At 36.9% G+C, this 17,055-nt stretch overlaps 1 protein-coding gene across 1 annotated transcript in view; it reads right to left on the bottom strand.

Annotated features, from left to right (window-relative positions):
- DNAH14 (dynein axonemal heavy chain 14) overlaps window positions 1–17,055 on the bottom strand; it is a 379,927-nt gene that overhangs the window by 187,970 nt on the left and 174,902 nt on the right. Inside the window, exons 37-38 of the mRNA XM_049867924.1 lie at window positions 10,565–10,699; window positions 2,848–3,063 (exon numbers count right to left, since the gene is read on the bottom strand). Coding sequence (XP_049723881.1) covers window positions 2,848–3,063; window positions 10,565–10,699 — 351 coding nt within the window. The remainder of the gene's footprint in view (window positions 1–2,847; window positions 3,064–10,564; window positions 10,700–17,055) is intronic.

Genomic DNA, 17,055 nt, shown 5'->3' with positions numbered 1-17,055 from the left:
GTTATTATCTGGGCTTCTACAGGGGCTGTTTCTGTCACTTAATTTTGTTCTTTTTAATAGCCCATCTTTTCCTGTTTCCTTGTATGTCTTGTGATTTTTTTTTTTAAACTGGACGTTTGAATATGATAATGTGATAAATCTGAAATTTAATTTCTCCTCTTTCCCTAGGGTTTGCTGTTGGTTTGTTTTTTAATGTTGAAAGCTGCAGTAGTCCATTTGTTTAGTGATTTCCCCTATTTTTTAAAACAATGCCTTCCTGATCATGTGTGGACAGTGAAGCCTATGTTTCTTAGCTTGCATTCAGCTAGTTTTTTATGGAGATTTTCTTGAATGCTGGGTGGCAAGAAAACCTCTTGCAGATTGGCTGTGTGCCAGGGCATTACTTCAACACTTAACCATGATTACACTGAGGCTAGGGATTAGCCTGAGGTAAAAGCATAAGGCTGTCTCAGGTATTTTCTTGCCATGGGCATTCATGTGGCTTTCTCATTTTCCCCTTTTACATGGTAGTTTTGAACACTCTAACTTCCTTAAGAAAATTTTTACCAGGCTTCTCCTCCCAGTCATTGGGCTCCTATTGTATGTCTTAATCACAATCTTTAGCTCCAGGTGGTTACAGGTGGTTAGAGTTTTGGGCATTGCCTGATGATTTTCTACCCTGCATGAGCACTGAGGCCACACAGAAAAGACTGCCTTGCTTCAGTCCTTCAGATAGTCTCCAGACAGGTTAGAATAGACACACAAAATAATTTATGAAGCTTTGTTTTCTCTACAATCATAGACCAGGATCCCTCTGTGGAAATGTGGGCTAGTATTGCTTTAAGATAACCACCAAGCTGGGGATGGGGTAGGGCTCAGACATGTAGGCAACCAAAGCTTTTCTACCCTTTTGAAGTCGTCTTTTTCTTGATTTAGCATTTTCTTAGTTGCTGTAAACCTTTGACTGCTTACAGAATTCTCACAAAATTGGCTCTGCCAGTTTCTGCTTGTTGTTTTTGGCGTATCTATGGAAACCCTGTTGGCATAGTGGTTAAAAGCTATGGCTGTTAACCAAAAGGTCCGCAGTTGTAATTACCGGTGCTCCTTGGAAACCCTATGGGGCAGTTCTACTCTGTCCTATGGGGTCACTATGAGTCAGAATCCTGTCGTTGGCAACAGGTTTGGTTTTTGTTTTTTTTAATGGAACGTTGAAAGCATGGAACTGCTTTCTCCACCATCTTGCTCCAGACCTCTTTACTTTTTAATATAGAAAGCATTCTCATATCAATTAAAAGAAAGAGAAGCAACATACCAATAAAAATTTCATTTCCTTAGGATAAATTATTAGGAGCAGAATTCTAAATCAAAAGAAACATCTTATTTAAAATCTCAATGTATGTTCCCAAAATTATCCCCAGACATGCTGTATCAACTTCCATTTTGTACCTTTGTAAACAAAGAATATCGTTTTCCTTTTTTTTTTTTTAATGTTTGCTAATCTGTTGTTGTTGTCAGGTGTTATGTGCCATCGAGTTGGTTCCGACTCATAGTGACCGTATGTACAACAAAACAAAATCTCTTAGGTTTCAAATATCATGTTGTTAATACATTGTAGCTAAAGATATTTACTAGTAATCTTTACTGATTAGTATTGAGGATACAATTTTTAAAATGTTTTTTGACCATTCTTATTTATTCTTTGGTGAATTTGTATTAAATACTTTATTCATTTTCTACTGAAACATTTTTATACCATTAATTTGTAAGAAATCTTTGTATATTTTCCATACATGTTCCAAGTATTTTCCCAGTCTGTCTTTGTCAGTTTTGTTTTTGATGTGTTAATCCACATAGGAGGTTTTTATTTTCATGTAATAAACTTTTTTCATCTTCTACTATTTATGAGTTTTAATCTGGGAAGACCAGTGTTTTAACTAAGAAGCAGTATGTAAAATATAAGCATATTTTAATGACTTATATTTCTGTATATACATTTCTGTGTTATATATGCTGCTTAAATGATATATTCCTAGTTTATTATACATTCAAATCCATAAATCCATTAACAAAAAAGACAACTTAAAATCATAGTGCTCTCTGTAAAACTCTGTATTCTTTTTCAAATACCAGAAAATTAATTTCAATCATATTGACTTGACATATTTATATTTGTGATTACACTTAGTATTAGAAATATAAAATTACAATCATAAGTACTGGTGCCCACTGAGACAAAAAATAAGGTGTTGGGCCAGGCATGACGATCTTTTTCTGAGTTTTCTATTTATTTTCATTTGTTATTTTGTTATGGTGACAATAAAAAAAAAAAAATAGAAAGGGCCAAAATGTGTTTTAAGGAAATTTTATTGGAGAAAAATTTAATGTGGAGAAAATTAAATCTATTAACATTTTATCCCCTGTATATTGGTATACACAGGAGAAAAACGTGGTGGTCTGCTTCCATAAAGATTGGCAACCTTGAGAACCCTATGGGGCAGTTCTACTCTGTCCTAAAGCGTCACTATGAGTGAGAATCAACTAGATGGCAGTGGTTTTTAAAAAATTTTTTTGGTATATTGGTGCTGACAGAATCACTGATCTATATATAATCTTACTTATGATCTACATTAATTAAGTTATACTTCTCTCTGTGTTCATTTAAAAGCAAACACATTTAAAACTATTTTAAAACTCAATGGCATGTTTTCTGCCTTTTGATAGCTTTAATTTTTCTTTTTTTTAAACTGTTCATAGTAATTTTTAAATTTACTTCTACAGTAATATCTAATGATGCTTTAATATCAAGTCTATTGATAAACAAATATTCCAAATAATCAAATAAAAATATTAATTACATACTAAACTTACATTAGATAAATCTGAGATTCTTGACTTTAATCCAAGATCCATGTCTTTCTTCGAGTGCATTTTATCATTAAAATGTACATAATTTCGAATTGTTGCTGATAATAACCCATCAGTCCATTCCATTGTATTAGGATTCAGTTGTCCATATAGTTCATTAAGAGTGATACACTTTGGATTTAAAACACAAATATCTACTTTTCCTTTTCTTCCTGGAACCTGAAAAAATCCAAAATGGTGTTTAAAGGCATTAACTATAGTACAATTATTTATTTATTAGTTTATTTTATATTGTTATTATCAAACGGTTTTAGGAGAGATTGTTCACTCCAAAGGAAGATTCTCTATACAAGTGGCAATTTGCAAGGAATGGTAAAAATTGACTTATTGAACTTAGCCATGATACACACATAATTATTAAAAAAAAAAAAAAAAGAAGCTAAATACTACAATTGCACTTCTCAGAATAAAATGGAAAAAAAGTTCCATTGTGCCTCATCCAGGAACACAGTATATGAGCTGGTATGTGGTGTGTCAGGAGCCAAGGTTGAGTACAGAGGTGAGATAGAGTAGAACATACTTGTAATCTTCACATCTGAATTGGCACTGAAGATAACTCTTTTAACTCTAGTGAAATAATTCCAAATGATATAAAATCCATCCACCATTGTAGAAATCTCTGAAAGATAGTATGCGCACTTGATATGGGGTAAATAATTTAACTTTACCCAAAGAATTTGATGTTTGTCCTTGGTTCCTGAGCAACAACCTCTAAAACCTGGGTTTCCCCAGTGATTGAAGTGTCTTTGATGAGGCCTCCAGACCACACCTGAGAACTTATGCAAATGAGGTGCCTTTTGGGTGGAGGTTGGCCAGACCAGATATACCACTGTGTGCTATCAGTGGACCTCAGAGAGGGGAGGGCATGGTTCAATCAACAATGCCTCTACTATGAAGCCACAATAAAGGCTGTCGACATGGAAGGTTCACTGGCTTTTTGTTGGTGATAGACATCGATATGTGTGTGGGGGGTGGTGTGGGTGGGGAGAAAAGGGTAATGCATCCCTTTTTGGAACATAGAAGCTCAGTTTTGGGAACCCTCTCAGACCTCATCCTGTACACCTCTTCATTTGTGTCCTTTTTTTGCTATAATCGTAAGTACAGCACTTTCCTGAGTTCTGTGAGTCATTCTAGCAAATTATTAAACCTGAGGGAATCATAGGAACCAGGATGTCAGAAGTGGAGAAGCCCTGGATATCCCTGAGCTGGCATCCTGAAGGGGTAGTGGGAAAACCCCAACTTTGTAGCCAGTAGGTCAGAAGTGAGTGTTATGGGGACTCTCAAGCTTGTGGCTGGCATTTGAGGTCTTGGGAAGATTTGGTACCCTGGAGAACTGTGCCCTTGAACTTGTGAGATCTGACCTAGCTCCAGGTGGATATAGTGCATATATAGCTGATGTCAGAACATAGGGGACCAGAACTGATAATAGACAGCATTTATTTGATCCTCATATTTGGTGTCAGAGATGAGGGAATTGATCTGATTTTCCCAGTACCTGGTAACAAATATTAACTATACTTTTATTGAAGAATGTGAATTTAAATGAGAGGCATGATGTTTAAGAAAGTTTGTACCTTTCTTTAGAAGCATTTTCATTATCTATAAAAAATCATAAAGCCAAAAACAATTTCTATACTTCCCTTGAAAAAGCATCTGTGGTATTTTCAATAGGACATCTCCAACTTTGATGTCATTAGCATACACTCAGACTCAATTATAAACATAGATGAAAAGATAATGAAATGTTTCTCATCTTAGTATAATTTCAGATACCTGGTATTTCTATTTTCATCACGTACGATGATGACACATAAGATTTAACTAAGCTCATGTAATCTCCCTCTGGAATCAGGCATTTCTCAAACCTAATATTTACAGGCACTGTAATTTTTCACTAAGTAGGGTAAAACAAAAGTCAGATTGCATAGTGAGATAAAATGAAACATTTTATTGTGAGTTTATCAAAATAAAAATTATTTCAAAATGGTAAAAATTAAATTTCAGTTAGGTAAAAGTGGTGCAGTGGTTAAGAGCTCTGCTGCTAACCAAAGGTTAGCAGTTCGAATCCACCAGGCACTCCTTAGAAAACCTATGCGGTAGTTCTACTCTGTCCTATAGGGTCACTATGAGTTGCAATCAACTCAATGGCAATGGGTTTGGTTTGATTTTACATCTGGAGGCCTGGTCGCACAGCTTAGCTGCTAATTGAAAAATCGGTGGTTTGAACCCAGTGGCCACTCCACAGGAGAAAGATGTGGCAGTCTGCTTCCTTAGAGATTACAGGCTCGGAAACCTTAAGGGGCAGTTCTATCCTGTCCTACAGGGTTGCTATGAGTCAGAATTGACTTGACAGCAATGGATTTGGTTTTGGTTGGTATATATTTAATGAATTATCTTCATTTAAAAAATTTATAAATCAAATTAAAGAAACAAAAAAATCTACCTATTTATCTATCTTGTCTATACATGAACATAATACATTTTGTATAATACAGTACTATAGTAAGTTATATTACCATATAACTTAATATCAAAAATATACAAAGAATCATTAAAACTCAACAATAAAAAGACAAACAATCCAATTAAAAAATAGGCAAAAGACTTGAAAATAAATTTCTCCAAAGAAGATACATAAATGTCCAACAATCACATGAAAAGATGTTCAACGCCATTGGTCATTAAAGAAATGCAAATTAAAACCACAATAAGATACCATTTCACACCCACTAGGATGGCTATAACCAGAGTCAGATAATAACAAGTGTTGCTGAGGATGTGAAGAAATTGGAACCCTCAACCACTTTACAGGTGTAAAATCGTGTGTACCTGTAGAAATCAGCTTGGCTGTTCCTCTAAAAGTAAAACATGGAATTACTATATAGCTCACCAATTTCATTCCTAGGTATATAGTCAAGAGAAATGAAAACAGATGTCTACGTAGAAACGTGTACACAAATCTTTATACTAGCATGATTTATAATAGTCAAAAGATCGAAACAGCCAAAATGCCCATCAACAAACAAATGAATAAATGGATAAACGAACGTGGTATATGCATACAGCGGAATATTATTCAGCAATAAAAAGGCATGAAGCATGAATAAATCCTACAACTTGGACAAACCTTGAAAATATGAAGGTAAGTGGAAGAAGCAGACACAAAAGGTCACATATAGGATGCTTCCTTTTATATGATAAATCCATAATAGGAAAATCCACAGAGACAGAATGCAGATCAGTGGTTGCCAGGAGATAAAAAATAGGGAGGGGAAAATGTGGAATTATTACTTAATGAGTTGGGCTGCTCCTCTGGGGTGGTGAAAAAGCTTCAAACTAAAGAGAAGTGGCAGTCGCACATCACAGTGAATGCACTGAAGGCCACTGCGTCGCAGGCTGTAGAGTGGCTAATTCTGTGATGCAAATTTCATCTCAATAAACAAAAAAGAATGTAAATAATTTAAGTTTCCACCTTATGAACCTAGAAGAACATAATTAAACAAAACCAAACAGAAGTAATGAAATAATAAACCATATTAGAAATCAATAAAATAGAAAACCTATAAACAACAGAGAAAATTAATGAAATTAAAAGCTTATTCTTAGAAAAGATCAATAAAATTGACAAACTTCTAATAAAAATACCAAAAGAAAAAGGGAAAACTCAAATTACCCATATCAAGAATGAAAGAAAGGGTATCACTTTAGACCCTTCAGATCTTAAATTATTGGGGAATACTACAAATAATTCTATACACATAAATTCAGCATCATTGATGAAATGGATCAAGCTGTCCTCAAAAAGCACCAAAATTCACTCAAATTTCATAAAGTGAATATTTCTATGATCATTAAATAAATTGAATTTAAAGTTAAATCCTTAAAGAAAAAGTTATCTCAGGGCCCAGATGGTTTCACTCGTGAAGTCTACCAAACCATCATGAAAGAAATAACATGAATTCTTAAGTCTTTTTTAGAAAACTGAAGAGGAAGGAACACTTTTAAACTCAATATACCTCATAAACAGACACAAAAATTCTTAAAATCTACTAACAAATCAAATTCAGCAATATAGACATTGAATATATCTTGACCAAGAGGCATCTTTCCTAAAAATTCAAGACTCTTTCAATATTTGAAGCCTTGCTTCTAAGGAGCATTCTGGTTGTACTTCCTCCAAGATGGATTTGTTCATTCTTCTGGAAATCCAAGGTATAGTCAATATTCTTCACCAAAACCACAATTCAAATGCATCAATTCTTCTTCAGTTTTCCTTTTTAATTGTCTGGTTTTTGTGTAAATATGAGGTGACTGAAAATACCACGGCTTGGGTCATGTGCACCTTGGTCATCAGAGACATCTCTGTTTTTAAGACTTTAAATGGGTCTTCTGCAGCAGCTTTGATCAATATATTGTTTGATTTCTTGACTGCTATTTCCATGGTATTGATTGTTCATCCAAGTAGAATGAAACCCTTGACAACTTCCTTTTTTCCTCCACTTATCATAATGTTGTTTATGTGTTCAGTTGTAACGATTTTCATTTTCTTTATGTTGAGGTGTAATCCATATTCAAGGTTGTAGAACTGACCTCCATCAGTAAGTGCTTCTAGTCATCTTCACTTTCAGTAATCAGGGTTGTGTCATCTGTATTTTGCAGGTTGTTAATGAGTCTTCCTCCAATCCTGATGCCACATTTTTCTTCATATACTCCAGCTTTTTGGATTATTTATTCAACATACAGATTGAATAAATAAAGTGAGAGGATACAATCCTACCACACACCTTTTCCAACTTTAAACCACTCTGTATACCCTTGTTTTGTTCAAAAGGCTGCCTCTTGATCCATGTACAGGTTCCACATGAACACAATTTAGTATTCTGGAATTCCCATTCTTTGCAATGTTATCCATAATTTTTTATGATCCACACAGTAGAATGCCTTTGCATAATCAATAAAACACAGGCAAACGTTTTTCTGGTATTCTCTGTATTCAGACAAAATCCTTCTGAAATCAGCAATGATATCCATGTTCTCTTTTGAATCCAGTTTGCTATGTACATATGATTGCAGCCATTTTTTAATTATCTTAAGCAAAATTTTGTTAGCGTGTGATTGTTAATGATATTGTTTGATAACTTCCGCATTGTTTGATCACCTTTCTTTGGAATGGACACGAACATGGATCTCTTCCAGTCAGTTGGCCAGGTAGCTATCTTCCAGTCAGTTGGCCAGGTAGCTGTCTTCCAGTCAGTTGGCCAGGTAGCTGTCTTCCAGTCAGTTGGCCAGGTAGCTGTCTTCCAGTCAGTTGGCCAGGTAGCTGTCTTCCAGTCAGTTGGCCAGGTAGCTGTCTTCCAATTTTTTTCTTTTTTTACCTAGATGAGTAAGTGCTCCCAGTGTTGCATCTGTTTGCTGCAGCATCTCAACTGGTATTCCGTTAATTCCTGGAGCCTTGTTTTTTGCCAATGCCTTCAGTGTGGCTTGGACTTCTTCCTTTAGTACCAGTGGTTCGTGATCAAATGCTACCTCCTGAAATGGATGAACATGGACCAATTCGTTTTGGTAGAGCGATTCTGCATATTCCTTCTATTTTCTTTTGATGCTCCCTGCAACATTCAACATTTTTTTCCATAAAATATTTCAGTATTGCAGCTTGAAACTTGAATCTTCTCTTCAATTCTTTCAGTTTGAGAAATGCTGATCATGTTCTTCCATTTTGGTTTTCTAACTCCAGGTCTTTACACGTTTCATTATAATACTCTACTTTGTCTTTCCGAGCTGCCCTTTGAAATCTTTTTTTCAGCTCTTTTACTTCATCATTTTTCCTGTTTGCTTTAGCTGCTCTCCTCTTCCAAACTGAGGGGTTCCTCTTCCAACACTATATTGGACAATGTCCTATTGCTATCCATAAGGTTTTCATTGGCTAACTTTCAGAAGGAGATTGCCATGCCTTCCTTCCTAGGATGTTCTTGTCTGGAAGCTCTGCTGAAACCTGTCCGCCATGGTTGACTCTGCTGCTATGTGAAATACTGATGGCATAGATTCTAGCATCATAGCAACACATAAGCCACCACAGTACAACAAACTGACAGATGGGTGGTAGACAACAGTATATACTATTTTTGTAATTAAAAAAACTGTTTTTAATAAAACCAATTTCTGCCCATCTGGTTGTTGTAAAAGCAAAATGAGTTAATTCAAGTAAAACTGTTTAGCACAGCACTGGGCCATACTTACCAAAAAACAAAAAACCAAACTCATTGCTGTGGAGTAAATCCCAACTCATAGCGACCTTATAGGACAGAGTAGAATTGCCCCATAGGGTTTCCAAGGAGAGGCTGGTAGATTCAAACTGCTGACCTTCTGGCTAGCAGCTGAGTCCTTAACCACTGTGCCATGAGGGCTCCAGGCCCATATTTTAAACCCCAAAAACCCACTGCCGAGGAGTTGATTCCGACTGACAACGACCCTAAAGGACAGAGTAGAACTGCTCCATAGGGTTGCCAAGGAGTGCCTGGTGGATTTGAACTGTATTCTTTTTTGTTTTTTAATATTGTGCATTTGGTGAAAGTTTATGGAGCAAATTAGTTTTCCATTTGATACTTCGTACATAAAGCATTCTATGACATCGGTTTCATTCCCCACAGTGTGTCAGCACTCTCTCCATTTCCGTCCTAGGTTCCCTGCTTCCTTTCTTCCTGATTTTCTGTTTTTCCTGCCTTCTTATCTTTGCTTTTTTGATCTGTATTCTTATAATTGTTTCAATAATTCAACTCCTATTAATTACAATAATGAGATTGCGTAAGAACTAATTTAGATCTTTTGAGAAGGGGAGTTTAGACTGAGGAAAGGATAAAGGGTTGTGAATTACGTTAATGATTTTGAGACAGGATATTGCACACTGACCCCCCAAATATTCACATAACCAAGGACCTGATTTTCTAAGACTTACGGAATAAATTATCAACAATGAACCTTTAAATATAAAAGAACCGAAGTGCATACTACTTATTGGAGTCTAAACTTTATATTGGGGAAAAAAAGGCATTATGATTAAGTAGGGGTTATTCCAGGAATTCAAGCACAATTTAACATCGGTAAATTTGTCAACATAGCTTATTACATTAACCAATAAAAATAAAAAAGAAATGTTGAAAATAATTTAATAAATTCTAACAATCAAAAACCAAAGAGTTAGGGGATAGAATAAAATTTCCAAAATATGATAAAGAACATCTACCAGAGACCAAGAACAAACATCATATTAAATGGAGAAATATTAAATACACTGCAAATAAAGAAAGGAACAAGGAATTACACTTAACATTGTCTTGGAGAGTTAATCAAGAAAACAATAAGTGATATAAATATTGGAAAAGGGACAAAATTTATTTTCATTTATTACCTAAAATACAATTACAGCTTACAAATTCATTTAGTAAAGTGGCTAGATGCAAAAATAAATATACAATTCGGTATTTTTTTTTACACTAGTAATTACCATCTTGAGATTTAATTGGAAAGAATTCCCATATGCTACAATGATTCATAGCTACAAAATCCTAGCAATAAAATTAACAAATAATGAACAAGACTTGTTACTGAAGCATACAAAATAATATCTGAAAAAAGAGACACATTTTATTTAATAGAACGTTACCTTTGAAACTGATTGCCTTTGTTCACATGGTAAGATATCCACGACTGGTAAAAATATTAAAGCTTTTTCTAAAATTTTTCTGACTGTTGTCTTTCCTCCACCTGTTGGGCCCAATAACATCACACCAACAGAAGCCTAAAACGAAATTTACAGGTTTATTCATTCATACAATATAAATTTCTTTTGCATTTATAAATATATCTCTGACTATATCCACTTACCTGTCCTTCAAATTATTGTTCAATCCATTATTATCTGGTTTCTGCCATTATTGAATAGGCTAATGTTAAAATCACCAGAAATCTCTTAATTTTAGAATTTAAAACATTTCTTTCAGTTCTTGATATTTAATAGTTTATCTCACTTTCCACTTCTCTTCACTTTTCCACTGGCTTCTGTAATATGATTTATCTGGGATTTCCTCCTTCTCTGACTTTCTTCTCTCTCTTGAGCACTGATTCTCTTTTCTATGTTAGTCTTCCTTAGTTAATCCCATTCCTCTGTCTTCTGTACATTGTCAATCCCATCAATTTGAATGTCTTTAACTATAATCTAGATCCTAATGACTTCTATCCTCTCATCTATTACAAAACTTTTTCTTGATTCCATCTTCTTTTCTCCATCCCAACCACAACTGCCTTATCTTGGGCCCTTACCATATATTCTGGACTACTTTAATAGCATTAAAGAAATTATTATTTTTTAGTAATGCAAGTATCACATAAATACTTTAAAATTCAAATATGGATAAAGCTAAAATATCTTTTCACTTACATTCCAATCTCCGTCCCCTCCTGGAGGCCTTGTGATTATCTGGTTCGACAGTCCCAGACTGTATAACTGACAAGGCAAGAAGGGCCCCAAAAGCCTTACTTGTCAAATGGAAACTGTATATTCATGAGTGCAGCCAGCCTGGCCACAGTGGTATCTTGTCTTTACATGGAAGAGTGGCAGCTATTCCTCTGGGGGAAACTTTATATCCCATTGTACTTCCTGAAGACAAGTCATCGGCTCAAAAAATCCCTTTATTCACAAAGATTTCCTAAATGTCTAGTCTGGTTTACTGATGGTTTAGCTCAGCTAGAACCAGATGGCTCTAGCTATTCAGCCTCAGAGCCAGCTATGAAGAAACAAAGGCAGGCTTGCTTGGCCTGCCCAGTGGGCAACACTTTTTTTTTTCCTTTATATCCTAGATGTTTATTTCCTCATCTGTTTAAGTCTCATGAACTTGTAAAAGGTAAAGCTTTTTTTATTTTTAATTGTACTTTAGATGAAGGTTTATAGAGCAGATTTGCTTCTCATTGAACAATTAATACACATATTGTTTTGTGACATCAGTTGTCAAACTCATGACATGTCAACAGTCTCCCCTTCTTGACCCTGGGTTCCTGTTACCAGCCTTCACGTCCCCTCCTGCTTTCTCATCCTTGCCCCTGGGCTGGTGTGCCCATTTAGTCTTATTTTGTTTTATGGACCTGTCTAATCTTTGGCTGAAGGGTGAACCTCAGCAGTGACTTTATCAGGAAGTGTCTGGGGGTCATGCTGTCAAGGTTTCTCCAGTCTCTGACAGACCAGTAAGTCTGGTCTTTATTTGTGAGTTGGAATTTTGGTCTACCTTTTTCTCTAGCTCCTCTATTGTGATCTCTGTCAGAACAGTCAGTTGTGGTAGCTGAGCACCATCTAGTTGTGCTGGACTCAGTCGGGTGGAGGCTGTAGTACTTGCAACACTGACTTGAGCTTTTGCCAATAGCCTAGCTGTTTGGTCTGACACTTGGAAAACTATAGACTAGCAGATTAAAGACACTCCTCTTTGAGGCTGTGAACTGTGGAAACAAATGGAGGCTGGCGACCAAACTATCTGAGTCACACATGTAGATGACCATAGAGAGGGCCCATTCTTTTATGAGGCTACCAAAAATCAAGGTGCTGATCGAGCTTGCACTGTCCAGGTTGCCACGAATGCTGCCTGGATACAACATCATACTGGACATGGCAACATGTTCAGCATCATAGATTGAAGTAAAAAAGAAAAAGTGTATGTTTCAGATGCAGAGGCTACCACTGGATGCCAGTGACTGCTGCCCAAAGTTGATGCAGTTGTCACAAGGTGAGGGAAACTACATGGCACAGGGCATGACCTACAAACACTCTTGGCAGGTTGACTACATCAGATTTTTAGGGCTATCAGTGCTGCCTTATTGATGTTGACATTATTTCAAGCTATAGAGTTGTTATTCCAGTCCAGTCAGTTGATTCTGGCCACACAATTACGTGTCTTGAACTAATTTGTGTCATGTGTTTGGCTTTCTGGACCATTTGCAGTCTGGAAATGGTGCACCTATTATTATAAAAGTCACTTAACAATGGGATGGTAGTTCAGATATTTGATAGACCTTCAAGCCTCCCTACCATCCATGATGTTGTTGTTAGGTGCTGTTGAGTCAGTTCCAACTCGTGGTGACCCTATGTACAACAGAATGAAACATTGCCTGGTCCTGCACCATCCTCACAATCCTTGTTACGCTTAAGGCCATCGTTGCAGCCACTGTCTCAATCCATCTAATTGAGGGTCTTCTTCTATTTTGCTGACCCTCTACTTTATCAAGCATGATATCCTACCATCCATAGGCACCTAGTATTATTGAGCATTGGAACAGCTTCCTCAAAAATTCACTCAAAAAGATCTCTGACTCTTACCTCTCTTAGCTCCCTCACCTTCTTATTGTCCATATAACTTACAGCAAGGAAGCTTGGTCATTGAATGTGGGTGTCCCAAGAAAGAGATCATCTTCTTTTATCTGCTTCCTGGGTAATTTTCAGGATGAATGGTGCCATGGATTGAATTATGTCCCCCACAAAATGTATGTATCAACTTGGTTTGGCCATGATTCCCAGTGTGGTTGTCCTCCATTTTGTGATTGTAATTTTATGTTGAGAGGATTAGGGTGGGATTTTAACACCACCTTTACTCAGGTCACCTCTCTGATCCAATGTAAATGGAGTTTCCCTGGGGTGTGGCCTGCACCACCCTTTATCTCTTAAGAGAGAAAAGGAAAGAGAAGTAAGTAAGCAGACAGTTGTGGACCTCATACCACCAAGAAAGCAGCACTGGGAGCAGAGTGCATCCTTTGGACCTGAGGTCCCTGCACCTGAGAAGCTCCTCTACAAGTGGAAGATGGGAGACAAGGACTTTCCTCCCGAGCTGACAAAGACAGAAAGCTTTCCCTTGCAGCTGACACCCTGAATGTGGACTTGTAACCTACTAGAATGTGAGAGAATAAATTTCTCTTTGTTAAAGCCATCCACTTGTGGTATTTCTGTCATGGCAGCACTAGATAACTAAGACAAATGGGATGAGGTATTATATAGACCTGTTCTGAAAATTCAGGATTCAGCCCTGACTATTCCTAGACATGATGTTTCTTTCTTTCCCCTGGTGACAACTCCAGGTCAACCTGGTTGATACACATTCCATGTGGTAGTCCAACCAAAACGGGGCTTTGAGGATTCAAATTTAATTTTGTTTCAACCACCTGAATTTTCTTGTTGGACTGAGAAGATATTAAACCATAAGGATAATGACTACTGTGTTAAGTACAATGCCAGCTGAGTCTCAGTGGCTTATGCAGGCCAAAGTGGTACATAATAGGTCTCTGTAAGTTTTATAAAATTACCCTTCTCCTTCTTAGGCCCAACCCTTTAATGCAACTTACTGTGTGTGCAAGTGCACTTGGTCCTTGTGTTGCCCAAACAGAATTAAGGCCCAGGGAACTGGTGCAAATGATGTTATTCTGGCTACAGCTGTTACTAACAAACTGTCCTTTGTCTCTAATTAGGAGTTTAGTGTCTTCTGCCAATATTAAATTGTGGCAGGCTAACATGTTAAATTACACGCAGGGTAAAATCTTGACAAATATGCACATGGACGAAAAGATGCACATCATAAGATGACAAATCTCACCATAATTATTAAATTCAATTCTATCCCAACCAGAATCCCAACAGTTTTTTTGGGGGGTGGAAATTAACAGGATGATTTTATAATTCTGTGAAAGAGAAAGGGCCAAGAATAACCAAGAAAATTTTGAAAAGAACAATGGTAGCACTGGTATCATCAAATAGCAAGACTTAATATAAAGCTATGGTAATTAAGACTGTGTGGTATAGACATAGAGAGAGAGAAATAGACCAAAAGAACAAGATAAAAAGGAATCAACCATATTAGATATGAAAGCTTGATATATGATAGAAGTAGAAAAATAGTGGGGAAAAATCTTGGGGAAATTCGTTATCCATATGAGGATAAATAGATCCCTATCTGATACCCTGTCTACGGTAGAATAATATCCAAACACCTACAAGGAAAACCAATTAATACTGCTATTATTCAAATTTCTGTACCAACTACTAAGACAAGGGTGGAGAAATTGAAGATTTTTACCAACTTCTACAGTCTGAAATTGCTCAAATACGCTTAGTCTTCTATTGCTGCCATAACGGAAATACCACAAGTGGATGGCTTTAACAAAGAGAAACTTATTTGCTCACAGCCTAGTAGGTTACAAGTCCAAATTCGGGGCATTGGCTCCAGAGGAAGGCTTTCTCTCTCTGTCAGCCTTCTCATCAGTGTTCCCCTGGACGAGCGCTCCTTCACACAGGCACCCCAGGTCTAAAGGACGCGCTCCGCTCCTGGTGCTGCTTTCTTGGTGGTATAAGGTCCCCAGCTCTCTGCTTGCGCCCCTTTCCCTTTATCTCTTGAGAGATAAAAGGTGGTGCAGTCACACCCTAGGGAAACTCCCTTTACCTTGGATCAGGAGGTGGCCTGAGTAAGGGTGGTGTTACAATCCCACGCTGATTCTTTTAATATAAAATTGCTATCATGAAATGGAGGACAACCACACAATTCGGGGAATCATGGCCTAACTAAGTTGATAAACGCATTTTTTGGGGGATATAATTCAATCCATGACACACACAATCAAGATGCACTGATAATTACTGGTGATTGGAATGCGAAAGCTGAAAACTAAGAAGGGTCGGTAGTTGGAAAACATGGCCTTGGTGATAAAAAATGATTCTGGAGAGTGCATGACAGAATTTTGCAAAACCAATGACTTCTTCATTGCAAATACCGTTTTTCACCAACATAAATGGTGACTATACACGTGGACCTGGACAGAGGCAATACACAGAAATCAAATCGACTACATCTGTGGAAAGAGACAATGGAAAAGCTCAATATCACCAGTCAGAACAAAGCCAGAGGCCGATTTCGGAACAGACCATCAATTGCTCATATGCAAGTTCAAGATGAAGTTCAAGAAAATTAGAACAAGTCCACTAGAGCCAAAGTACTACCTTGAGTATATCCCACCTGAATTTAGAAACCATCTCAAGAATAGATTTGATGCATTGAACACCACTGACCAAAGACAAGACTAATTGTGGAATGACATCAAAGACATCAGACATGAAGAAAGCAAGAGGTCACTAAAAAGATAGAAAAGAAAGAAAAGACCAAAATGGATGTCGGAAGAGATTCTGAAACTAAATCTTGTACTTCAAGTAGCTAAAGTGAACAGAAGTAACGATCACATAAAAGAGTTGAACAGAAAATCTCAAAGGGCAGTTCAAGAAGACAAATGAAAGTATAATAATAAAAAGTGCAAAGACCTGGAGTTAGAAAACCAAGGGGGAAGAACACGCCTGCCATTTCTCAAGCTGAAAGAACTAAAGGAAAAATTCAAGCCTCGAGTTGCAATTTCGAAGGATTCTACAGGGAAAATATTGAACGATGATAGAAGCATCAAAAGAAGATGGAAGGAATACACAAGAATCATTGTACCAAGAAGAACTGGTCAACATTAAACCATTTCAGAAAGTAGGATATGGTCAAGAACCAATGATACTGAAGGAAGAAGTCCAATCTGTACTGAAGGCAGTGGTAAAAAACAAGGCTCCAGGAATTTATGGACTACCGATTGAGATGTTTCAACAAACAGATGCAGCCCTGGAGGTGCTCATTCGTCTATGCCAAGAAATTTGGAGGACAGCTACCTGCCCAACTGGAAGAGATCCATTTTTGTGCCCATTCCAAAGAAGGGTGATCCAACAGAATGGGAAAATTATCAAACAATATCATTAATGTCACACAAAAGTAAAATTTTGCTGAAGATAATTCAAAAAGGTTTCAGCAATACATCAACAGGGAACTGCCTGAAATCCAAGACAGATCAGAAGAGGAAGTGTAAAGAGGGCTATCACTGTTGATGTCAGATGGATCTTGACTCAAAGCAGAGAATATCAGAAAGATGTTTATCTGTGTTTTATTGGCTAGGCAAAGGCATTCTACTGTGTGGATCATAACAAATTATGGATAACATTGCAAAGAATGGGAGTCCCAGAACACTTAATTCTGCTCATGAAGGAACCTGTCATAGACCAAGAGGCAGTCGTTCAAACAGTACATGAGGATGCCGTGTGGTTTAAAG

Source organism: Elephas maximus, chromosome 24 (genome assembly GCF_024166365.1).
Source record: "Elephas maximus indicus isolate mEleMax1 chromosome 24, mEleMax1 primary haplotype, whole genome shotgun sequence".
NCBI lineage: Eukaryota > Metazoa > Chordata > Mammalia > Proboscidea > Elephantidae > Elephas > Elephas maximus.
This window is presented reverse-complemented; position numbering and strand designations above follow the sequence as displayed.